The sequence below is a fragment of the Choloepus didactylus genome, assembly GCF_015220235.1.
Source record: "Choloepus didactylus isolate mChoDid1 chromosome 25 unlocalized genomic scaffold, mChoDid1.pri SUPER_25_unloc1, whole genome shotgun sequence".
Classification (NCBI taxonomy): Eukaryota; Metazoa; Chordata; class Mammalia; order Pilosa; family Megalonychidae; genus Choloepus; species Choloepus didactylus.
Window position 1 is genome coordinate 2,410,407 of NW_023637606.1, and position 25,165 is coordinate 2,435,571.

Below are 25,165 nucleotides of genomic sequence, written 5' to 3' on the forward strand. Positions count from 1 at the left end.
ACCCAGATACTGAGATTGACCAACTTGTAACATTTTGCTGTATCATTCTATCTGTAAATCTATCCATCCAAATTTCCATCCATCCATCCATCCTTCCATCCATCCATCCTTCCATCCATCATCCATGTTTCCATCCATCCATCCATCCTTCCATCCATCCATCCTTCCATCCATCATCCATGTTTCCATCCATCCATCCATCCATGTTTCCATCCATCCATCCATCCTTCCATGTTTCCATCCATCCATCCATCCATCCATCCATCCTTCCATCCATCCATCCATGTTTCCATCCATCCATCCTTCCATCCATCCATCCTTCCATCCATCCATCCATGTTTCCATCCACCCATCCTTCCATCCATCCATCCTTCCATCCATCATCCATGTTTCCATCCATCCATCCATCCATGTTTCCATCCATCCATCCATCCTTCCATGTTTCCATCCATCTACCTGTCCATCCATCCTTCCATCCATCCATCCATCCATCCATCCATCCTTCCATCCATCCATCCATGTTTCCATCCATCCATCCATCCTTCCATGTTCCCATCCATCATCCATGTTTCCATCCATCCATCCATCCTTCCTTCCATCCATCCATCCTTCCATCCATCCTTCCATCCATCCATCCAACCATCCTTCCATGTTTCCATCCATCCACCCATCCATCCATCCATCCATCCATTCACCCATCCATCCATCCATCCATCCATCCTTCCATTCATCCATCTTTCCATCCATCCACCTACCTTCCTTCCTTCCATTCCCCCATAGCTCTATCATCTATCTATCTATCTATCTATTTTCTGAACATCTGAGAGTAAGTTGTACACATGATGCTCCTTGAACACGTCATACCTCCCTGTTCATTTCCAAAGGACAAGGACACTCGCTTCTGTAACCACCTTAAGAACTTTAACATTGACATGAAGCTGACAGTCGCGATTCCAATTTGTCCTCTTGCCCCCCGCCTTGCACTGCGCCGGACACACAGTAGGCACTCAATAAATGCAGAATGAGCAACTGCCTCGGGCAGAGCCCACCTTCCCCCTCCCCAAAGCTTGCCGCTCAGAGTTTAGACCATGGGGCCCTGTGGGCGAGAATCCCGCCTCCGTCTCCCCCTCACGGTCCCCCCACCCCGAGTCCCTTCCGTACCCTGTGCCTCGGTTTCCTTATCTATAAAACGGGGATACTGATGGCACCCGAGGCCGACAGCCACTGGCCTTGGCTTCTGTATCAGCACGGACTAGGACGCCCATTGGCTCGGAGGACATGGAGAAGGTGGGGTGCGCCTGGGGACAGCCAGGGGGAGGCATCAGAGGCCCAAGGAGAGCAGACACCCCCTTTCTCTGGAATGAGGAAGACAACCCAGCAGACCACTGCCGGGCCCGCTCTGTGGCTGCTTGTTTTTCCTCTCTCCCCACCGCCGCCCTCCCCCGGGGCACCCACCGCACCCCTTCGCACCGCCTGGCACCCGTCAACCTGTTTGGCTGGGTCCAGGCAGGTCTGCGGAGGGGCGGGGAGCCCCGAGCCTCGCCACCGCCCCCCCCCGGCTCCTCCTCCCAGTCCCCGCCCTGTTCCGAGCACTCGGCCTGGCTGAGCTGGGCACCCCGTGTTCCGGAGCAGGGAAGCCGGAGGACCCCAGGGTGAGGGGTGGGGTGTGATCCCCCAAAAGGAAGGCAGCCCCTTCTCTCCCGGCTGCCCGGAGCCCTCGCCCCAGCACCAGAGCCAGCCGGGGCTGGGGCTGCCCTCCCCAGCGGGGGGCTGGGGGTTTGGGGCCATGCCGCCTCGTGCCCTCTGACACCCCCACACCATGGCCCGGTCACTGGCCTGGCGCTGCTGCCCCTGGTGCTTGACGGAGGACGAGAAGGCGGCCGCCCGGATCGACCAGGAGATCAACAAGATCCTCCTGGAGCAGAAGAAGCGAGATCGAGGGGAGTTAAAGCTGCTGCTGCTGGGTGAGTCCGGGGGCCAGGCCAGGGGGAGGCCGGGAACCCACTTTTCGGGGAGGGGGGAGAAGACCCAGGCCCGGTGAAGAGAAGGCCCAGCTCAGATCGTGCCATGGGCCGGCTCCAGCCTGGGCTGCAGGGGGCCTGGGTCCCCCCACCCCGGGAGGGCTCGAGCGGGATTAGTTCTGGGGGAGCTTTGTCAGTTCCAGGGCTGTGATTGATTGCTCGATCGCTCAATCGATCGATGGGTTCATTCATTCACCCGTGCAAGGTGCTGGGGACGTGGCAATCCAAGAGGTAGGAAAGTTTTCTGCCTCCAGGGATCTCCTCTCCTAGCCGGGGAGGCAGACAGGAAATCTGCAACTAACAGGCCCAGGAAATAATTTCACGGTGCAGAAGAGCAAGGGGGGAAATAAAACGGGGCGCGGGGTGGCTTTGGAAGTAAAGCCGGTGGGGATGGGAAGGCTGCAAGTTTCTGAGCTCTGAAAACCCAAGGTCTTGTCATCCACACAGCTCTGCTCACGGCCCCACTAGTCTAACCCCCAAACCCTATGCATGGAGGGGCTCCCAGGGATCCCCGAGAAGGGCCCGGGGTCCACGTTGTACCCACTTGCCCTGGGCAGTGGCATGTCAGCCTCTTCCGGCCGCCATGTTTTTTTCTCTTGCCTGGTAGGAAGAGATCGGCCCAAGCATGGAGAAAGGAAAGGAAGTGGGGAAAAGGAGTAGCCCAGAAATTGCACTTTAGTTCAGGGCCATTCCAATGATTCTAAACTTGGTCCCTATGGCTGAACAATGTAAAATAATTCCCTCTCCCCGTTTAGCCAGGAGATGTGATAAAAGTCCAACTCTGCCCCACCTTGCCCTTTCCAACCCTAGAGCCCCCACTTTCTTCCATAATTTTTTCTTCCATAATTGCTCGGCAGCCGCCGCCCAACTTCTTTGCTCTTGAATATTTGAATTGAATATTTCATTTTTTTTTCTCTGAAACATTGGGTAGAAAACATCAACACAAATGTCTGTGCCTGGAAAGTTTTCATTACAAATTTAATTTCCTTTGTAAATCATTTTATTCTATTTCTTCAAGAGATAAAGAGCTACTGGGGCAATCTATTCCTTCTGGAATGAGCTTTGCTCGTTTGTGTCTTTCAAAGACTTTGTCCATTTCTTCTAAGTTGTCAAAACTATTGGCATAAGATTCTCCCTAATATTCCCTTGTTAATGTTTGTGAGATCTGTCGTCTAGGATCTTTCTTTCTGTTTCCTTTAGCATTTTTATGGGGACCATATATATCCAATATACCATTCCCCATTTTAACCACTTTTGCGTATACATTTCCGTGGTGTGAATTGAATTCACGAAACTGGCTACTGTCACCTCCATCCATGACCAAAAACTTTTCCACATGGAAACTCGGGGCCCATCAGGATTTTTTCATTCTTGATATTTGTGTCTTCGCTCCTTTTTTTTCTTGATCTGTCATGCTGGGAGTTTATCAGTTTCATTGATCTTTCCTTGAAGATTTCAAGTTGATGAGTTCCTACCTTAGGGCCTTTGCACAAGATGTGCACGCTGCCAAGAGCTCTCAGCGCATCAGACTTTGCTCCCTCACACCATGCAGGTCTCAAATCATCACCTCCTCAGAGAGGCCTTCCCTGATTACCCCGGCTGCAGCGACAGACCCCGGCTTTCTCCTTGGTTCTCACTAGCTGACATTGAGGCATTTCCTTTATTGTTTATTGTCTGTCCCATTGCACAGCAAACAACCCAGGGGCAGGGCCGTGTCTGTCTTCTTATACATTCCCATGTCCCCAGCCCCTGACACAGGTGTCCATTGAGCTTGGCACCTGGTGGAGGCTCGATGAATGCTTTGTGAATGAACGAATGAATGAATGAAGCCAGTTTTGGGGAGGCCTTTCCCAAGGGCTGTGCTGTGTCTTCCTGGAGCTGGTGAAATCCCTTATCTGCAGTAGCTCAGCCAGCCCCCAGTCTGGAAGCCCCTTTGGCTGCTGGGGCAGGGGCTTGTCCGTGGCCCCACAATGCTGATGGGGGCACCACAGGCTGTGGGTTAGACCACCCCCCAGCCCAGGCCCGAGAGGCACCTCCACACTTCCTTTCCTTCTTGAAAACAGGAATTGAATCCCAGAGTTGTTTTTTAACCCCCAGAGGTGGCTGGTCCTTTTGAGGAAGAGGGCAAGGGGGGCTGGGGGGCTGTCCCTGACACGAAGTGGTCACCGAGTGGCAGGGGAGCCATTAAATTAAAGGCGCCAGCTCTGGTGTCAAAGGCAGATGGGAAAACTGAGGCCCAGGGAGGCGGCAGGGTCTGTCTGGGGTCAGCAGCCAGTCTGAGCCAGAGCCGGGCTTCAAAGCCGGGCCCCCCACCCCCTGCGTGGCCCACGCCTGCCTCGGTTTCCCCAGGAGCCCCGTTACAGTGTCCCAGGCAGGCAGCCTCCCGGTGCCCCTGGGTTTTGGCACATCTCCTTGCTGGTGACGGTCTGGTTCCGTTTCCTCATCCATCCACAGGAGGAAGTGGCCACTTCCCGTCTGGGCTGTGCGGCCACAATGGGCGGGAGCAGCTCTCCCCACCAGCCCCCAGCCCCGTTGGGCAGTCTCCCCTCTTTCTGCCCAAAAGTGGGGACTGCAGAGGCACCACCAGAATCCTTAGGGGCTTCAGGACAGCGATCGGAGCAAAGGGGCAGCTCAGGTGGAGTCTTTGGACTTTGGTTTGTGACACGTCTGTGAGTCACAAACCCCCTTTAGGGCATGGCAACAGGATTTTTTCTTAATGGAAAAGAACAAAATAGGAGACAGAAATCAGTGCACGGCAACAAAGTAAAGTTCACTGTGGCTTTGGGAAATTTTTGTTTGTCACGTGAGGAGACCGAGAGCTGGGAGTTGAAAGACCCCCCCCCCCCCGAGAGGTCATAGCATCCAGTCCCCTGTGGTAGATCTAAATGCCACCTTCAGTGACGTGCATGGGCGCTGGCTCGCTCCCCAGTCCATAGAATCACGTTAACGAGCGTTTTGGTGACGCCTGACCAAGGCTGAGTGCCCGTGTCCCATTGCGTTGGTGAGAGTTGTGTGCGGACTGGGTGTACGCCCCTGCTCCCCACTAGCTGTGTGACCCTGGGAAAGTCACTTGACCTCTCTGAGCCCCTTTGTCTCCACTGCCAATGGGAGAAGAGCTGGAATCTTTATGAGGATTGAATGAAGGCATTACAGAGGTCCTTGGTGCAGGGCTGGGCAGAGTTAAATCATGTTCTCTGTTGTGATGATGGTGATGGAGGTGATGGCGATGGTGATGATGGTGATGGCGATGGTGGTGGTGATGATGGTCATAGTGATGATGGTGATGCTAATGAAGATGGTAGGAATGGTGATGGTGGTGGTGATAATGGTGATAGTAGTGATGACGGTGGTGGTGATGATGGTCACAGTGATGATGGTGATGATAATGAAGACAGTAGGAATGGTGATGATGTGATAACAGTGATGATGGTGGAATAATGGTGATGGTGGTGGTGATGGTGATGATGATGGTGATGATGATGATGGTGATGATGGTGATGGTGGTGGTGGCGATGGTGGTGGTGGCGATGGTGATGATGGTGATGATGGTGATGGTGGTGGTGGTGATGATGGTGATGGTGATGGTTATGGTGGTAATGATGTGATAATGATGATGGTGGTGATGATGGTGACAGTGATGATGATGGTGGTGATGGTGATGGTGGTGGCAAAGGTGGTGATGATGATGATGGTGATGATGTGATAATGGTGATGGTGGTGGTGATAATGGTGATGGTGATGGTGGTGATGACGGCGGTGATGATGGTGATAGTGGTGATGGTGGTGGTGGCGATGGTGATGATGGTGATGATGGTGATGGTGGTGATGATGGTGATGGTGATGGTTATGGTGGCGATGATGTGATAATGATGATAGTGGTGGTGGAGATGGTGGTGATGGTGATGGTGGTGGTGGCAATGGTGGTGATGATGATTATGATGATGGTGATGATGATGGTGGTGATGATGGTGATGGTGGTGGCAAAGGTGGTGATGATGGTGATGGTGATGGTGATGATGACGGTGATTCAGGCAGAGCATGGAGAACTTTTGGGTATAACATTAAAAGCCCATGAGCTCTGGGCTCAGACAGATCTCAGTTTGAGCCCCCAGCTTGGCCACATACCAGCTTCATGACCCAAGGCAATTAACTCAACTCACCCAAAACTCAGTTTCCCCATATGCAAAATGATGCAAAGAGTTGTCCCTCTCATTGGGGTTATTGTGGGGCTCAGACAAGGTGGCACTAGCTTTTAGCACATTGTGAGCACCAGGGAAGCAACCTCACAGTCCCCTCTGCAGAGGGGGGACCCCTCTCCCTGCTCCCCAAATTGCCAAATCTCCAAATCCTGGAAGATTTCTGGAAGTTTCTGTGTGAAACCTGACGGGGACCTGTGAGAGGCTGCTTTCCTTGCTTTTCGAGACTGTTCCTGTGTTCTGCTGCAGAAACATTAGTGTGGCGTGCATGGCCCACGTGCTCGCATCCTCTTCTCCAAATCTGAGAAATTCCGGAATCGGACACACATAGGGCCCTGCATCTGAGAGTTTCAGAAAGTTCTAGACCTCTGTTTTTTGTTTTGTTTTGTTTTAAGTAAACTTTTGATTTCAGAATAATTTTAGATTTACAGAAAACTTAAAAAGACGGTACAGGCAGTCTCCGTCCACACTTCAACCAGTTTCCCCCATGGTTAAAATCTTCCTAACCATGATGTGTTGTCACAGCTGGGGAAGTTTACACGATATCTGACTATTAGCTAAATCCCAGACTTCATTCAGATTTGACCGGTTGTCCCATTAATGCCCTTTTTCTGTTTGGGGATCCCACATGGCGTTTCAAGCATTTTTTTTTCAGTTCCCTTAACTTTTTTTTTAAATGCAATTTTATTGAGATATATTCACATGACGTACAATCAATTCATAGTATCATCATATAGTTGTGCATTCATCCCCACAATCAAGTTCCCTTAACTTTTTATTTTAAAATAATTTCAGACTTGTAGCTTATGAGGGGTGACAATGTGATTGGGAAAGCCATATGGACTACACTCCCCTTTGTCTAGTGCATGGATGGATGAGTAGAAAAATGGGGGCAAAAAAAAAAAAAAAAGGCACCCAGTATTCTTTTTTACTGTAATTGTTCTTTTTCACTTTAATTTTTATTCTTATTATTTTTGTGTGTGTGGTAATGAAAATGTTCAAAAATTAATTTGGGGGATGAACACACAACTATATAATGGTACTGTGAACAATTGAATGTACGGTTTGTATGACTGCATGGTATGTGAATATATCTCAGTAAAAATGAATTGAAATAAATAAAATAACATAAAATGAAATGAAATGAAATGAAATGAAATAAAAATTTCAGACTTATAGAAAAGTGGCACCTGGAGTCCCCAGATATTAACATTTTATCACATTTCTGTTTTCCTCTGTCTCTCCATCTTTGTCTCTCTCTATATATGCCTTGATAATTTACACAATATATAATTAAATTTACAATTTATTATAGATTTCTCTATTTAGCACAAACCTGTCCATTTATTTTTTGAACCATTTGCAAGTAAGTTGCAGACTTGTTACCTCTTTGTCCCTAAAAACCTCAGTTGCATTTTACTGAAAAGCTAGAGCTGCTGCCAACGATCAAAAGAAGGCAATTAGCAGGATGCGATGCTATAAGCTAATTGTCAGACCTTATTCACAGCTTCCAATTTTCCCAGTGTCCCTGCTGATGTCCTTTATAGCAAGGGAAAAGTGACTTTTTTTGGGACCTCAAGTCCACTTGAGTTATCTGACCCCCAGGAGACGGGGGCTCCCCTGGACCTGGGTGAGGGCCATGCTGGGAGGTGCTGGCGAGTAGTTAGGGGGCACAGAGTTCCTCGGTGGGGGGCCATGGTGAGATGGAGCCCCCTCCTCTGCTCCCCGCTTTCCACCTTCCCCACCCCTGCCCCGGCCCCACTTTGCTGCCTCCCATTTCCTCTTTCTGGGCTCCAGCCAGGCCAGTCCTTCCCTTTTTTGCTGCTTGTTGCAGTTCGCCCTGTTTCAATCTCCCCCAGTCTGCACCCTGGGGAGGCAGAAAGGGGTCCCTCTGAGCCCCTTCCATCCTGCCCCCGGAGGGGCCCCTGGGTCTGTGTCCACCAGGAGCTGGGCGGGGCCAGAAGGTGCTGGAAGGGCCTCCTGGCCACGCCCCTCCCACCTGTTGTTCCATAAAAACAGAGGCTCATGGAGGAGGGAGCAGCCTGGGATCCCAGGGCTTGGAGAGCAGGGAGCCATGGTGTTGGAGCTCAAGCCCTGGAAGTTTCCAGTATTGTAATCACTTTCATTTTGCACACTGGATCCCCAAATTCTGAAGCCGGCCCTATAAGGACCTCTCTCTCCTTTTGTCAGATCCATCAACAAGGCCGTGCCAATTCAGCCTCCCAGTCTCTCTTGAAGATGCCCCCTTGTCTCCATCTCCACCTGGTCTGTCCCCACCATCGCCCGTCTGGACCCACAGTGGCCTCTGCCCTGGCCCCCTGGCTCCTGCCCTCACCCCCCACAGTCTGTCCTCCCTGCAGCAGCCAGAGGGCGCCTGTGAGCACCGAGTCAGGGCCTGTCCCTCCTCTGCCTACAACCCTCCATGGCTCCCACCTTCCTCGGGGGAAAAGCCCAAGTCCTCCCCGCGGCCCACCAGGTCCTGCATGCCCTGCCCTGTCCCCTCCCTGCCCTCCCCTCCTCCCGCTCTCCCCCTCGCTCCCTCCTCCAGCCCCACAGGCCTCTTCACTGCTCCTCCAACATGCCAGGCCCAGGCCTGCCCCAGGGCCTTTGCACGGGCTGCTCCGTCTGTGTGGTGTTCCCTTCCTCCAGATCTTGATGTGAGATCCCCTTCCCAACCCTCCAATCCCAACCCCACAAGTCACCTCCGCCAGGAAGCCTTCCTTGACTCCCCAGCCACAGCAGCTGCCCAGTCCCCCTGTATCCTACTTATTCTGTGTGTCTCCTTCCAAAAATTTCTCTACCTGAAATCATTATAACAAATAATAGCAATAATTATTACAGAGGAAATAATATAGTAGATTGTATTAATACAATCATGATACTAATTATATATTTTATGTAATATAATTGTTACTACTAGTAATAGTAATAATACTAATACTAATCTTATTAGCTGTTCCTATTTGCTGGGCATAGCCATAAGCCAGGGGTCGGCCAACTTTTTCTGTCAAGGGCAGACAGCAAATGTTTTCAGCTCTGCGTGCCAGTCAGTGGCTACTGTGACTGCGTCATTCTGGGTTGCAGCACAAAAGCCGCCATAGAAAATATGAAAATGAACGGAGGTGGCTCCAATAAGTCTTCATTTACAAACCCTGACAAGCGAATTTCGTATAATTTTCACCGCCCAGAACACATTCTTCTTTTGATTCTCTACAACCCAGAGAATGCAAAACTCACAACCATCAAAGGTCTTAAAAATGTAAAAGTCATCTGAAAAAATGTTAACAATCCCCTCAGCAGGCCATACAAAAATAGGCCGCGGGCAGGATTTGGCCCGGGGGTCGTGTTTAGCAATTTCCGAAGAACTCATCTGAGGGTCCCGTCCACTTCTCCCGGCAGAGCGTGTGGAGGGCCACATTTTACAGACGGGGAAACTGAGGCACGGAGCGCGCAGGGCCCCCGGGTCGGGGCCTGGCCCAGCCGGGATTTGAACCCGCGGCCTCCAGTGGCCGCGGCCAGGCCTGGCGCCTGCTGGGGTGTGTGCAGGGCCGGGAGGCGGGGTGGTGTCCCCTCGGGGCCTCCCGGCCGGGCTGAGCGGGCCCCCGCGTCCCCCCAGGCACGGGCGAGAGCGGGAAGAGTACATTCATCAAGCAGATGCGCATCATCCACGGGGCCGGGTACTCCGAGGAGGAGCGCAGGGGCTTCCGGCCGCTCGTCTTCCAGAACGTCCTCGTCTCCATGCAGGCCATGGTGGACGCCATGGACCGGCTGCAGATCCCCTTCGGCAGGCCCGAGAGCAAGGTGAGCCGGGGTGCGACACGGGGGTGCACTGGGGCCCCTTCCTAGGACCCCTAGGGAGACCCCAGAACTGATCCCCCAGGGCATGGCCATGTCCCCTGAGACCCCCCAGTTCAGGGTCAAGCCCCTGAGACCCCCAGATCAGTGTCGAATCCCCTCAGAAACTCTAGACCAGGGCCATGTCCCTGAGAACCCCTGGGACAAGGCTGTGTCCCCTGAACCGCCTAGAAGAGATATCCCCCCAGGGCAGGGCTGCATCCCTTTAGATGTCTGGGCAGGACTATGAGCCCTCAGACTCCCCCAGATCAGGACCATGTCCCCTCGGACCCCCCAGGTCAGGGCCAAGCCACCTGAGACCCCCCAGATCAGGGCCACATCCCCTCGGAACCCTCAGGCCAGGGACAAGTCACCTGAGACCCCCCAGATCAGGGCCACATCCCCTCGGAACCCCCAGGTCCGGGACAAGTCACCTGAGACCCCCCAGATCAGGGCCACATCCCCTCAGAACCCCCAGGTCAGGGACAAGTCACCTGAGACCCCCCAGATCAGGGCCACATCCCCTCGGAACCCCCAGGTCAGGGACAAGTCACCTGAGACCCCTCCAGATCAGGGCCACATCCCCTCGGAACCCTTAGGCCAGGGACAAGCCACCTGAGACCCCCCAGATCAGGGCCACATCCCCTCGGAACCCCCAGGCCAGGGACAAGCCACCTGAGACCCCCCAGATCAGGGCCACATCCCCTCGGAACCCTTAAGCCAGGGACAAGTCACCTGAGACCCCCCAGATCAGGGCCACATCCCCTCGGAACCCCCACGTCAGGGACAAGCCACCTGAGACCCCCCAGATCAGGGACACATCCCCTTGGAACCCCCAGATCAGGGACAAGCCACCTGAGACCCCCCAGATCAGGGCCACATCCCCTCGGAACCCCCAGGATGGGGCCGTGTTCTCCTTAGACTGGAGTTTAAGCTTCTCTCCTAATTTGCTGCCCACCCTGTTGATGGCCCCCCTCCTGCAGGTACCCCCAAACATATCCTTGAGTTGGCCCTGCCCTCCACCCCAGCACCCCACCTGTCACCCCTCGGTGTCCACTTCTGTCTCAGCGCCACCCTCCCCGCTGCCCCCCCAGACCCAGCTCAGCCCTTCTCCCCCCACTTGACCAAGTCCCACCTCCATCCTGGTCTCCAGCCCCCCCACCCCCACCCCCGCGTCGTGACATGTTTTTCCCAGCAGAAATTCAGATTCCTGCGATCCCCCAGGGAAGGCCCACTCTTTCCCATGGCATCGCGGGCATGGCGGCACCAGCATGAGCCCCCCCCCCACTTCTCCCCCATGGACCTCCAGAGTGGGGCCGATTCTCATTAGACCCCAGGATGCCTGGGGTGGGGTCCCCGATAGTGCCCCTCTCGCTGTAGAAACATTAGTGTGACTGGCAGTTACCGAGTCCTGCCCCGGACCCTGCTCCGGGCTGGGTCATGAAAGGGTACATCCTCCATACCATCTCCCCCAAATCCAAAAGCTTCTGAATTTTCAATCTGGGCTGGTCCCAAGGATTCCAAATGAGCAACTGGGGACCTGTCATATCTACCTCATAGGGCAATGTGAGGATGCGGTGAATCAAAAGTGCGTAAATCTCTCAGATCGTCTCAAAGCTGGGATATGGGGTGGACAGTAAATGTCCAGTAATGTCAGTAAATGTCAGTGGACAGAATGATTCCCATAATTTCTGACAGTGCTCTCTTCCAAGCTTTATGGATGAGAAGAGGAAGGCTCAGAGAGGGGAAGTAATTTGTTTGTGGTGCACAGCACACAGGGAAGGAGAAGAGGAAAGATGCATATTTGCTATCTGAACTGCTGCCCTATATTGGCTTTTTTAAAAATAACATTTAATTGATATAACACGATGCGGAAAAATTCAAAACTCGCAAGCTAGTTAAATTTTATTGTTTAATTACTAAATCATTAATAATCAAATTAAATTAATTAAATTAAAGTGATTAATAAGCAAGGTAAATACACTTGTGAAGCCACTGCCTGGGTCAAGAGGTAAAACAGATCTGGCTCCCAGAACCCCTTTAAACCCCTTCTCAATTACTACCCGCAAAGGGATGCTATCGTATCTTCTATCACCATAGATTGCTTTGCCTGCATTTGAACTTCTCACCTGTGGAACTGTACGGAATGTTCTCTTATGTTTGCGATGCCTCTGTGTTTTTGGATTGTATCAACTCACTCTCCCACCAGTTGTACACAGAGTTCCAGGTGCTCCACCTTCTTGCCAACACTTGATGCTATCTGTCCTTTCACTTTAGCCCTTCTGCCATATGTTTGGTGATTTCATTGTGGCTTTAGTTTGAATTTTCCCAATTAATAATGAAGTTGAGCACCTTTTCATATATTTTTGGGGGGCCACCTGGTTATCCTCTTTTATGAAGCATCTGCTCGAACCTTTTGCTTGTTCGTTCTTGCTTTTGTTTTGTTTTTGTCCATTTTTAACCATTTATCTTATTGATTTGTAACAATTCTTTGTTTAGTCTGGTATGAGCCCTTTGTTGGCTCATATTTTCTCCCCATCTATAGCTTGCATTTTCACTATTTTAATGATGTCTTGATGAATGGAAGTTCTTAATTTTAATGAAGCCCAGTTTATCAATCTTTTCTTTCCTGGTGAATGTTTGTGTTTGTGTGTGTGGCCAGTCTAAGAAATCTTTTTCTACTGCAAATCATGAAGAAATTCTCTACTGCTATCTTCTAGCAGCTTTATTGTCTCACATTTTGATTTATATTCCACTGGCACTGGTTTTTGTGTAGGGTGTGAGGCAGGGAAGAAGTTTCTTCCTTTTGTTTTCCCTTTGTGGATTTTTGATTGTCCCACCTTGAAAAAACTGCCCTTTTCCTATAGCACCACTGTCTCACCTTCATGATAAATCAAGTGTCCATATGTGCCTGGATCTGTTACAGTAAGAATACAGATTCTGTTCATTTGATATCTGTATCATGTCAATTATTGTAGCTTTCTAGGATGGTCTTGAGATCCAGTAGGGTAAATCCTTCCACTATGTTGTTCTTTAGTATTGCTTGGGTTTTGGATTTCTATATAAATTTTAGAATTTGTTAATTTTCACACACACACACACACACACACATACACACACTTCTTTCTAAGATTTTGGTTGGGATTGCACTAAGTCTATAAATAAATTTGGGGAGAACTGAAAGCTTAATAATATTTAGTCTTCCAATCCATGAACATAAAATAGCTCTCCATTTATTTAGGTCTTATAAAATTTCTCTTAGCCATGATTTATAGTTTTCAGTGTAGAGAATTTCACATCTGTTGTTAGGGTTATTCCCAGGTATTAGATGTTTTTTGTTGCTATTCTACTGTAAATGGTACTTAAACATTTTTCAATTTTTCCTTTAGTCAATGGCTAGGATACAGACATATTATTTGTTTCTGTATATTGATTGACCTTGCGTTCAGGAGTCTTGCTAAATGTACTTGCTTATTCTAATAGTTTATACGTAGACTATTTTAGATTTTTGACATATGCAGTCATGTCATCTGTGAATAATAGCAGGGTAGTTTTTTCCTTACCACACCTTATACCTTTTATTTTTCATGCCTTATTGCATTGGCCCAGACTCCAGGATGGTGTTAATTAGAAGTGAGGATCATAGACATCCTCGTCTCACTCCCAATCTCAGAAGAAAAGCCTCCTATCTCTTAAAAAACTTCAAAAGACTCACATTCACTTCATTCAAATGAGATTCAGCTGTATTCATGACCCTCTTTGAATATAATTGTTACTCTGAATTTTTAAAAGGATTTTCCCTTTAAAATTTGCTTTTAAAATTATTATTCATTTTGATTGTGTTTTTTTCAACCACGGGAGCCAATATATTTTCAGGTTGCAAATTTTTCTGTAGGGTCTTTATCTTACCTAGAGGTTATCCACAAAAACTCAGGTATTACCCAATCGCACCCAGAAGTTACCCAAAGCCACCCCGCTGTCATCCACATCTCCCAGACTTTAACCACATCCAGTGCAATAATGAAAGGGATGCACATGCCCTGTGGAGAATTTTGGGCAATGCCAGGAGGCACGGGGGACAGGGGGGGGCATGAAAACATCAGATTCCTTTTCTCCTGGCTCTGCTTGGGCCAATCTGGTTGCTCAGGCTGGGTGCAAAGGGCCTTAGCCCGGGGAAGCTGATGGGGGAAAACCTGCTGCTTTTCAGGGGCCACCCTCTCCTGCCCACCCCCAGCCCACCCAACCCAGATGTTTGCCTCCACGGAAGCAGCCTTTTGTGCCTGCCTGGCATGATGCAGGGGGATGGCCAAGATGGCACCCAAGCAACTTGGAGGCTCCTTTGGCCCCCGACCCAACATCCAGAGAACAGGGTTTGAGGCCGATGCTTCAGAAATTCAAATACAACACCCATCCAGCCAGACACACACACACGTACATACTCCACACACAAGCGCACACATACAAACACACACACACGTGCACATGTATACACATGTGCACACACATAAACGCACATGTGCCCACATAGACACACACTCATACAGATACACACATGCACACACAAATGCACACAAGGAAATACACATGCACACATACAGATGCACATGCACACACAAGTGCACATGCACATACATACATGCACCCAAATGCACACAAACTATGCACATACATGCACAAGTGTACCCACAAATGCACACACACAGATGCACATGCACATGCAAGCACACATGCACATGCACATATGTACACACATGCAAATACACGTGCACATGTATACACACGTGCACACACATAAATGCACATGTGCCCACATAGACACACACTCATACAGATACATGCATGCATACACACAAATGCACACAAGCAAACACATATGCACACACACAGATGCACATGCACACACAAGTATACATGCACACACACATACGTACATGCACCCAAATGCACACAAACTATGCACATACATGCACACATGTACCCACAAATGCACACACAGGTGCACCTACACATGCAAGCACACATGCACATACATACACACATCCAAATGCACACACAGGCATGCACATTCATGCACACATGTACCAACAAATGCACACACACACAAGTGCAAATGTACATGCAAGCACAATGCACATGCACATACATACACACATACAAATGCACACAAACCATGCACATACATGCACACGTGTACCCACAAATGCACACACAGACAGATGCACATGCACATACATACACACATCCAAATGCACACACAGGCATGCACATACATGCACACGTGTACCCACAAATGCACACATGCAAGTACACATAGATACACGTGGGCAGCTCCAGCTGAGTGTGCCTCTGATTTGCAGTAGGACTCCGGGCAAGTTGCCTCATTTCTCTGGGCCTCAGTTGTCTAATCTGTAAACTGGGGGTGATTGCAGTGCAGGCTTCAAAGATGCTTATGGGGTGCCGCACTGTTAGAAACACACAATGCTCATTGCCTGTGATTTCTGGCCTCTTGTCATTATTCTGAGCTCGCTCTCTAAGGCACACGTGCTGTCTGCTGTCCCCCATCCCCCACTTCTGCACGTGCCTTTCCCTCCGAGGATAGATGAATGGACAAATGGAAACCAGAGGTGGGCAGAGGAGGGGAGCCACTGGGCCCAGACAGTCAGACTGGCTTTGGGAAAGAAGGCAGGGGCAGTGGGACAAAGCGTGCCTCCGGGAGGGCCAAGGGGGGGTGCGGAGCCTCTCGGCCACTCTGACGGGCCGGGCCACCCCTCCCCAGCTCCATGCCGACCTGGTCATGAGCCAGGACCCCTACAAGGTGACGACCTTCCAGAAGTGCTGCGCCGCGGCCATCCAGTGGCTGTGGAGGGACACCGGCATCCGGGCCTGCTACGAGCGGCGGCGCGAGTACCACCTGCTCGACTCGGCTGGATAGTGAGTCTGGGGTCCACGGGGGTTCCCGGGGTGCAGCCTGAGGTCAAGATGCAGCCAGCCCAGCCCCAGGGGACGGGAACCCGGGCAGAGGGGTCCCAGGGGGGCTGCTTTCTGTGCGGCGTGTGGGGGGAGGTTGAGGAATGGGGTGGGGGAGAAGGGGGGATCTGGGGGGTGGGGTAAAGTGGGGATACTGATGGGCACAGGTTGATGGTGGGATGACCTCATTCCTGGGGTGACTGGATCCTGGACTGATGCTGGCCATCTATGGTGACTTGATATCTGGGCAGTGTGTTCCGAGGGTACAGCTGTTGGGGGTGTGACAGCCTCCCAAGGTGACACTGTTCTTAGTGTCCCCTGCCAGCCTCAGAGTGGTGTCCTGGGATCATCTGCAGACCCCTGAGATTCTGGTTCTGTCTGGAGGGGATCTTCCTCCCCCAGCGGGGTCCTCACTGGGCCCTGGGTGGGTGGGGGTCTAAGAAGTGAAGGGAGGTCACAAGGCTGGGCCTCAGAGCTCCTTGTTCCACAGCTACCTGTCCCACCTGGAGCGTATCACGGAGGAGGACTACGTCCCCACAGCCCAGGATGTGCTCCGCAGCCGCATGCCCACCACCGGCATCAACGAGTACTGCTTTTCTGTGCAGAAAACCAACCTGCGGTGAGTGCTCGGCTGGGATCCTAGAGGGGCAAGGGAGCTGGAGCCCTGAGGCATGAGTAGAAGCTCCCAAGTCCCGGCTTTCAAGGGACTTTCAGAACTAGAAGCAAAGCTGGACACAGGCATTTCCAGCCCTGTGTGTGGTCAGGACTGGGTCAGAGGGAGAAACAGGGCCTGTGAGAGCCCAGAGTGAGGAGCTTGGCTCCAGGAGGGGGTATTGAAATTAGGGCTTTGAAGGATGAGTTAGGAGTTCACTAGTCCTGACTCCTGAGTTGCTGCTGGAGAAGAGGAGACAGAGCCAGACACAGAGCCCATGTGGCCAGAGGGATGGATTTGGGGCTGGGGGAACCTTCCAGTGGTCATGTCAGGGGATGACCTGGAAGGGGTGTGGCTGGAGGTCAAGGGACCCAGGAAGAGGCAAGTGTCATGATGCAGGCAGGAAGGGATCATCCAGGCAGAGTGATGGCCAATGTCAAGGGTCAAAGAGAAGTCCAGAAGGATACAGTGAGAAAAGACTTCTGGAATTGGCAGTTAGAGGGTCATCAGTGACCTTAGCAAGATCCGTTTCTGCGGATTGCTGAGGAGGGCTGGGAGGTGACACATGGAGGTAGGGACCCCATTGGGTCCCTCTTTCTTCTGGGTTTCCCCAACACACTGTTCTGGCCTCTGTGATAGCCTTACCAGGTGGGCTCATCATTTATCTGTTTACCTGGGTCTCCTCCACTCAACTGAGAGCCCCTCAAGGTTAGGGGCTGAGCTTGATTCTCCTGCTTCTCCAGGGGTCAGCTCAAGGTCAAAAAGGAAGTTGGTAAATATGGGTGGATGGCTGGAAAGATGGAGGAATGAATAGGCGGGTTTGGATGGATAGGTCTGTGGATAGGCAGATGGATGGATGGATAGATGGATGGATGAACATCTGATGGATGTCAGGGTGTGTGTGTGGCTGGATGTGTGAGTGAATGGGTAGGTGGGTGAGTAGATGGACGGGTGAATGGATGAGTGTATGGGTGTATGGATGGCTAGATGGATGGATGGGTGGATAGATGGCTGGATGGGTAGGTGGGTAGATGGTGGATGGATGGATGGATGGATGGTGGATGGATGGGTAGATGGGTAAGTGGATGGATGGTGGATGAATGGATGGGTGGGTGGATGGATGGAAGGATGGGTGGATGGATGGATGGATGGATGGATGGGTAGATGGGTAGATGGATGGATGGTGGATGGATGGGTGGATGGGTGGATGGAAGGATGGGTGGATGGATGGATGGATGGGTAGATGGGTAAGTGGATGGATGGATGGATGAATGGATGGGTGGGTGGATGGGTGGATGGTGGATGGTGGATGGAAGGATGGGTGGATGGATGGATGGGTAGATGGGTGGATGGATGGATGGAAGGATGGGTGGATGGAAGGGTAGATGGGTAGATGGGTAGATGGTGGATGGATGGATGGATGGATGGTGGATGGATGGGTAGATGGGTGGATGGTGGATGGATGGGTAGATGGGTAAGTGGATGGATGGTGGATGAATGGATGGGTGGATGGTGGATGGATGGGTGGATGGTGGATGGAAGGATGGGTGGATGGATGGATGGGTAGATGGGTGGATGGATGGATGGAAGGATGGGTGGATGGAAGGGTAGATGGGTAGATGGGTAGATGGTGGATGGATGGATGGATGGATGGTGGATGGATGGGTAGATGGGTGGATGGTGGATGGATGGGTAGATGGGTAAGTGGATGGATGGTGGATGGATGTGTGGATGGGTAGAAGTTTAGGAGGGAAGGTGGAACTGGGGAAGCTCACAGGGAAGGCTGGGCTGAAGAGGTGACTTTTAGGCCAGGGAGAGCTGAGTCAGTTGCAGGCCGAGGAGAGAGACTGGTGAATGGACCGAGCTCTCAGAGGAAACTGGAGCTTGGAGAGGGAGGTGACTCACCTCAAGTTCCTCGGCTGGCAAGTCGCCAGCTCTGGACTGGAAACCCACATCGGTCTCAGCCTCCAGAGCCCCGGTTTTGACCACTGCGCTCCCCTGTCCCACTTCCGGTATGGGGTTTCGAGGGAGGCTGAAGACAAGCAAGAGGAGGTGGCCTTGGGCCCCAGTGGTCCTAGCCACACTCCAGCCACTGAATCACCAGCCTCAGTTTCCCCCACTGTAAGATTGGGCAGGTCCCTTCTTGCCCTGGGTTTCTGGCTCCTGCCCATCCAGAGCCCAGATTCTGGCATTTCCTGTAACGGTCGCCTCTCCAGGGAAATGACACACCGTCTGCTATCGGTGACCTACATTTCTGAGAAGAGAGAAGAGGAAGGAGGGGAGGGGAAGGTCTTTGTTGTGGTGTGTGGAGCCGGTCACTGGGCCCCCAGCCCGGGCTGCAGGCACTGTGGGTGCTGTTTGCTTGCAGAATGGCCCTTGTTCCCCATCTGTGCAGCCAACCGGGCCCTTCCACTGCCAGTGGGAGGACGGGGAAACTGAGCCCAGAGAGGGTTGGCCATTACCCCCGGGTCACACAGCCAGAGCCAGGGGGGACCCCCTCCCCCATCCGACTTTCTGCCTTCCACGTTGGGGGAGAAAGCAGGAAGCCTGGGCAGAAGGAGCTTGGACCTGTTCCCGCACCTCCCCGTGCCTCAGTTTCTCTGCCTGTAGATGGGGACAGTATCCATGATCATCTGTCGTGGGGATAAAGTGCGATAATTCACGGGGGGGGCAGGCCCCTATGTCTTCTTGCTGTTACAATCACTGAACTTGAGGGGTGTGGGGTGCCGATTAGGCCTGAGCTCTGAAATGAGGGGGGTCCTGGTTCCTGGTAGGATCGTCGATGTCGGGGGCCAGAAGTCGGAACGTAAGAAGTGGATCCACTGCTTCGAGAACGTGATCGCCCTCATCTACCTGGCCTCGCTGAGCGAGTACGACCAGCGTCTCGAGGAGAACAACCAGGAGGTGAGGGCACTGCTCCCCTCTGCCCCTGCTCCATGGGCCCAGGGAACCCCCCCCATCCGAGCAGGAAGCCCCAGGAAGGGTCTTTGCTCTCGAGGGGCCCCCCAACCTGTGTGCAGCTGACTGGCCCAAGTCCTTGATCCACAAGCACTTATAGGTCCAGAAACCTAGACACACACACACACACACACACACACACACACACACACACATATTCAACCAGACACGTGGAAATTCCAGTCCCTGTGGGCTCGCCCGACAACGAGCCACACCCAAGGAAACCTGGTCTGTTACACCTACTCAAGGAGACATCCTGGGGTGAGTCACGGGCTCAGGTCTACCACACACACACACACACACACACACACACACACACACACCGAGGAACCCTCAAGCCCAGAGATACGATCACCCACAATTACACACAGACAGTCCGGCCCAGACATAGCAGCCCACCTCCGCAGGTAAAGTCTTTCCACCTTGATTCAGAAAGCGTGGGGGGTGCTCTCTTCTGTGTAAGCACTGGCTTTTCTCCTCGTGAGCACCCAGGCCTGAAGATCAGGAAAGTCATCGTCCAGGAGGTGTGCGTGTCAGGGGTTCAAGTTTCGGCAGCCCTTTCGGGGAGGGTCAGAAGTTACAATTTCCACTCTCAGACTGAGTCAGCCAGAATGAGTTTTGGGTTGTTCGGACCCAAATCCAGCCACACGAGCCATCCTAAATGCATCTCTTGTGTTTGTGTGGCCGAACATGGACAGCCCAAAGTGTCTGCTAAAAGCTAAACAAAAAGATGTCCCCACCCAGGTAGCCACGGGCAGTCACGCACACTCAGAACCGCTCAGATCTTCGTCATGCGTGGATATACAAGGCTGCCCGGGCATGGGCCCAAGACTCGGCTGAGTCTCGGGGGAAAATCCACAGCCACAACACAGTCGGGACAGACAGACGGACAGCATCCCAACCACTGACACAGACCACCATCCACGTGTGCGGCAAAGCAGCTGCTCAGACACAGCAGGGCACACGGGGGTGGAAGTCAGGCTTGGGTACATCCATCCCCCCAGATCTAGCCAGGCAGAAAGCAGGGAGCCACCTCCCCACACACACACTCCACGTGGCCGAGGGTTTCCGGAAATGGCCGAGCTAGCCGGCTGGAGCGGTGACCGGCTCGTACCTCACCCCCCCACCGCAGAACCGCATGAAGGAGAGCTTGGCTCTGTTCGGCACCATCCTGGAACTCCCCTGGTTCAAAAGCACGTCCGTCATCCTCTTCCTCAACAAGACCGACATCCTCGAGGAGAAGATCCGCACGTCCCACCTGGCCACCTACTTCCCCAGTTTCCAGGGTGAGTGGTTCTAGAACTTTCCACAACCTTCGCTCCCCAAAAGCAGACCCGCAGAGAAAGGCCAGTCCAGGCCCTAGCCTAGGTATTGAAGATTCAAAAAGGATTTAGGATCAGACAGACCTGACTTCACATCCAACTCCTTCCATGGCCCCACTTCTTGGGCCTCAGTTTCCCTATGTGTAAAATGGGGATAAAATAGCAGAAGCCCTCTTACGCCACCCAGTCAATTAAAGTGGAGAGTTCTAGAAATATATAGCGTATTATATAGACCTTAAACATTTAATTTTGCATTTGTCTGGCCACCTTTTGGAGTCAGGGCCAAGATCTCTGGTTTGGGTTTGAGTTAATTTTCAAAGACCACACCCAGAAGGCATCGTCTAGATTTTTTTAAATGTTTCTTTTCCTAAACTCTCAGTCATCTCACCTATACCTAACTGGATAACTTTTTTTTTTTTAAATCCATGACTCGCCTTTTGACAAGTCTTTCTAGAGCACGTGACTTAGTTTTCACAGATACAACACCCCACTTTCGTTTGGGGCTTGCAGTTAGTGGCTTTTGGAATGTTTCATTCAATTGTGTCTTCACCAAGACAAGTGAAACTGGCATAAACTGGCATACACCTGAGGGGCAAAGGGCCCAGGCTTTCTAGGAGTGGGACACAGTAGGCTCTGGGCACCATATTGTAGGTTTTCAGTTGACCCAGGAAGTGGGATGGGGAAGGTCTGTATTAGGTCTCTCCCTACCCAGAGAGCAAGTTAGGTGGTAGAAGTAGCACAGTTTTATCTATTGCCGCATAACCAACTCTCCTCTCCCAAACTTAGTTTCATAAAACAAACCATTTTACTTTGCCCATGATTTTGTGTGTCAGGGATTTGGGTAAGGCTTGCCTGCCTGCAGAAGTTCATCTCTCATCCCTGAGACAGCAGCTGGGTTGACTGGGATTGGAGATGAGACCCCAAGATGGCTTCTCCCCCATGTGTCTGGTGACTCGGTGCCACCCCTTCCATTTGGTGTCTTATAACTCCCCACAGCTTGGGCATCCTCAGAGCATGGCGGTCCCAGAGTAAATGGGGCTTCTTAGTGGGCATCCAAGAAGCCCAAGTGGGAGCTGCAAGCATCTTACAACTTAGCCTCCGAAGTTCCAGAATGTTCACATCTGCCAGATTCTGTGGATCAAGCAACCCATCCAGGGTAGCCCAGATTCAAGACGAGGGGAAACAGCCTCCACTTCTGGATGGAGGAAGGACCCTGGTTTGCAGGGAGGGAGGGAATGAAACAATGGCAGCCACTTTGCAGATGAGCTGTTTTCATTTCCTAGGGATGCTGCAACAGATTGCCACAAACTGGGTGGCTTAAAGCCACAGAAATGCACGCTTTCACAGTTCAGGAGGGCAGAAGTGTGAAATCAAGGTATCAGCAGGGTTTGTGCCTTCTGGAGGCTCTGAGGAAGTATCTGTCCCCTGCCTCTCTCCCTAGCTTCTGGCCATCCTTGGTGTTCTTGGCTTGTAGCCACATCACTCCAGTCTCTGAGTCCATCTCACGTGGCCTCTTTCTGTGTGCGTTCTTTCTCCTCATAAGGACACCAGCCACTGAATTTAGGGCCCACCTTGACCTCATCTTAACTAATTCCATCTTCAAAGACCCTATTTCCAAATACGGTCATATACTGAGTTTCTGGGTAACCATCAATTCTGGGGGGACTGCATCCAATCCACTACAGAAGCTACCGCAGCTGGGGAAGCCTTTGGTTAACAGTTGGTAAACATAAGCTTTGGGGATGTCACCATGGGTTGGGCCATTCCCAGGACCGAGTCACATCTCAGTAGATGTCAAGCTGCTCCAGAATAGTGGCCTGGACGTCCCTTACCCCCTTCCCAGCCAAGCAGTCCTGGAACTCGGACCATGGCTTGGAGAGTTTGGGAACAGGGATAGGGATGGAGAGTTTGGAGGGATGTTTTTTTTTTCATTCAGATCAAAGAGTGCCCTCATCGGTCACCCTTGCTCTTGAGTGACTGGAGCAGTCATTTAGTCCTCATTAGTAACCCTGTGCCATAAGAATTATTCTTCTGGACATCCTAGAGATGGAGAAACTGAGGCACAGAGCGGTGTCGTCACAGAGTTACAAAGCCAGTAAGAAGTAAAGGCAGGATTTGAACCCAGGCTGTGTGCATCGGGAGCCTGTGGGCCTTAACCACTGTCCTACCCTGCTTTTCTGAAATGTGGGGTCTGCTACTTAATGATGAACGCTTCTGATAATTGAGCACCGAATCCTGTATGCGTTGGCGTTGAACCTCCACGGACAACCCTAGGAGGCCTGGGACTGGTGTGACCCCCATTTTACAAATGGGGAAACTGAGGCTCAGAGACGGTGCATGAGTTATATAAGGCAACCCAGCTGGGAAGTAGCAGAGCTGGTTCTGGGTCTCCAGAAGCCCCTAATTCACCTTGCGTTTCCCTAGGCTCTCTTTGGGGGGCTCCCCTCTCCTGCTCTTGTTCTCGGTTTCCCCATCTGCACAGTATCGGGGCGTCTGTCTCTGCCCCTCCAGGTTCCATCCTCCCCCGCCCTAAGCCCTGCAGGGAGACAGGGTCTCTCTTGCCAACAGTTCTGGCCCGAGTCCCAAAAACGAATCCCATTGGACCATCTGGGGTCATGTGACGCTCCCGGGCCAACCCTTGGCGCTCCCATTGGCTGGGCCTAGGTCATGTGACTAGTCTAAAACGCAAACATGGCGGCGCCCAGCCTGAACCACGCTGCGATGGGCCAAACCTCCCCAGCCCGCGGTGGTCCCGAGCGGGAGGGTCGCCTGCCCCAACGGGCCGCGTGTCCTGACTCTCCCCCCACTCCCGCGCCCCCCACTTTCCCCCCAGGCCCGAAGCAGGACGCGGAGGCTGCCAAGAAGTTTATCCTGGACATGTACGCCGGGATGTACGCGGGCTGCGCCCACGGCCCCGACGGGAGCAGGAAGGGCCCGCGCTCGCGTCGCCTCTTCAGCCACTACACGTGCGCCACGGACACGCAGAACATCCGCAAGGTCTTCAAGGACGTGCGGGACTCGGTCCTCGCCCGCTACCTGGACGAGATCAACCTGCTGTGACCCAGGCCCCGACCGCCACGGGCAGGTGGGCGGCGGGGCAGCCGCCGGGGTCGCGCGCGGTGAGACCCAAACGCCCGCTGTCATTCCAGCCCCGGCCCCGGGGGGTGGCAGAAGGGCCTCGAAGCGGGTCGGGGTTGGATGGAAGGCTGGACATCTGCCCCCTCTCCCTGCTTCTCACCCGGACACCTCCTGCCTGCGTTCTTCCTCCCTGACTCAGTTTACCTCCTTTGCAAGGGAGCAAAAAGGTCATTTGTGGAGGAAAAGGTTGAGAAATCAGGAGCTCGTGGATAGGGGATGGAGGTTCTCTCTCAGGAGTCTGGGGCCCCTGGAGGTGATGTACCACGTGGGACCCCTCGAGAGGGGGCGTGGCCTCTACGCCCCCTGATGGACGGCAGAAGGCCCCTCCTTGCAGGAACGCGCCGGCGCCCCCCGAGGACCCGGCAGGGCAGCGCCTTCCCTTCATTGGGGGACAGGACGCCCCTGGAAAACGCTGTCCCGCGTGGCCCAAGGCGATTCCTGCTCCGTTTTGCAGACGAGGAAAGCCGAGGCCCACCGGGATCCCCTCCATCCCAGGCTGGGGGCAGGGCGTGCGGCCTCCCCCAACCTGTGTATTTATTCTCTCCCCTTCTGCGGGGGCTCTTGGCGGCGTGGACATTAAAGCAACGACATTCCGGAGACCTGTGATTTCTTAGGGGCCCGGTGGTCAGCGTCGTGTTTATCTCCCCGGGCACCAGCGGTGACAGTGGGGAGCAGGGACCGCTAGCAACATCGGGAAGGAGAGGGGGAAGTTCTACTTGTTATCCGCCCACATGCTGGGCGCCATACTCACAGCTATGAGGGACTAAGCTCACTTTGATCCAGGAGGTGGCGTCCTGACCTCCCTCCGTGGTTGTGGGGACATTTGAGCAGATCCTCCCCCCACCCCATCCACTCAGCTTTGATGAGGTTGAAGATGATGGTGGTGGTTCTCCCTCTGTGCTAGATTCTCTCCCACCATCCTCAGGGCAGCCCGAGGAGTACCAGCCCCATCTCCCCATTTTACAGATGAGGAAACCCAGGCCCAGAGAGAAAGGCTGAGTAGTTTGACTCAGGTCACACACCTCTGGGAAGTGGCAGAACCAAAATTCCACTCACAATACCAAACACAATTTTTTT

The 25,165-nt window shown here is 52.5% G+C and overlaps 1 protein-coding gene across 1 annotated transcript; it reads left to right on the plus strand.

Moving 5' to 3' along the window:
• The first annotated feature begins 1,446 nt into the window (after positions 1 to 1,446).
• On the plus strand, positions 1,447 to 24,685 carry GNA15 (G protein subunit alpha 15). Its single transcript, XM_037824128.1, has 7 exons — positions 1,447 to 1,964; positions 9,834 to 10,018; positions 15,828 to 15,982; positions 16,509 to 16,637; positions 19,445 to 19,574; positions 20,761 to 20,914; positions 23,784 to 24,685. The coding sequence occupies exons 1-7, from the start codon at positions 1,820 to 1,822 to the stop codon at positions 24,008 to 24,010; spliced, it is 1,125 nt and encodes a 374-aa protein (XP_037680056.1). The 5' UTR covers positions 1,447 to 1,819; the 3' UTR covers positions 24,011 to 24,685.
• Positions 24,686 to 25,165: the final 480 nt, after the last annotated feature.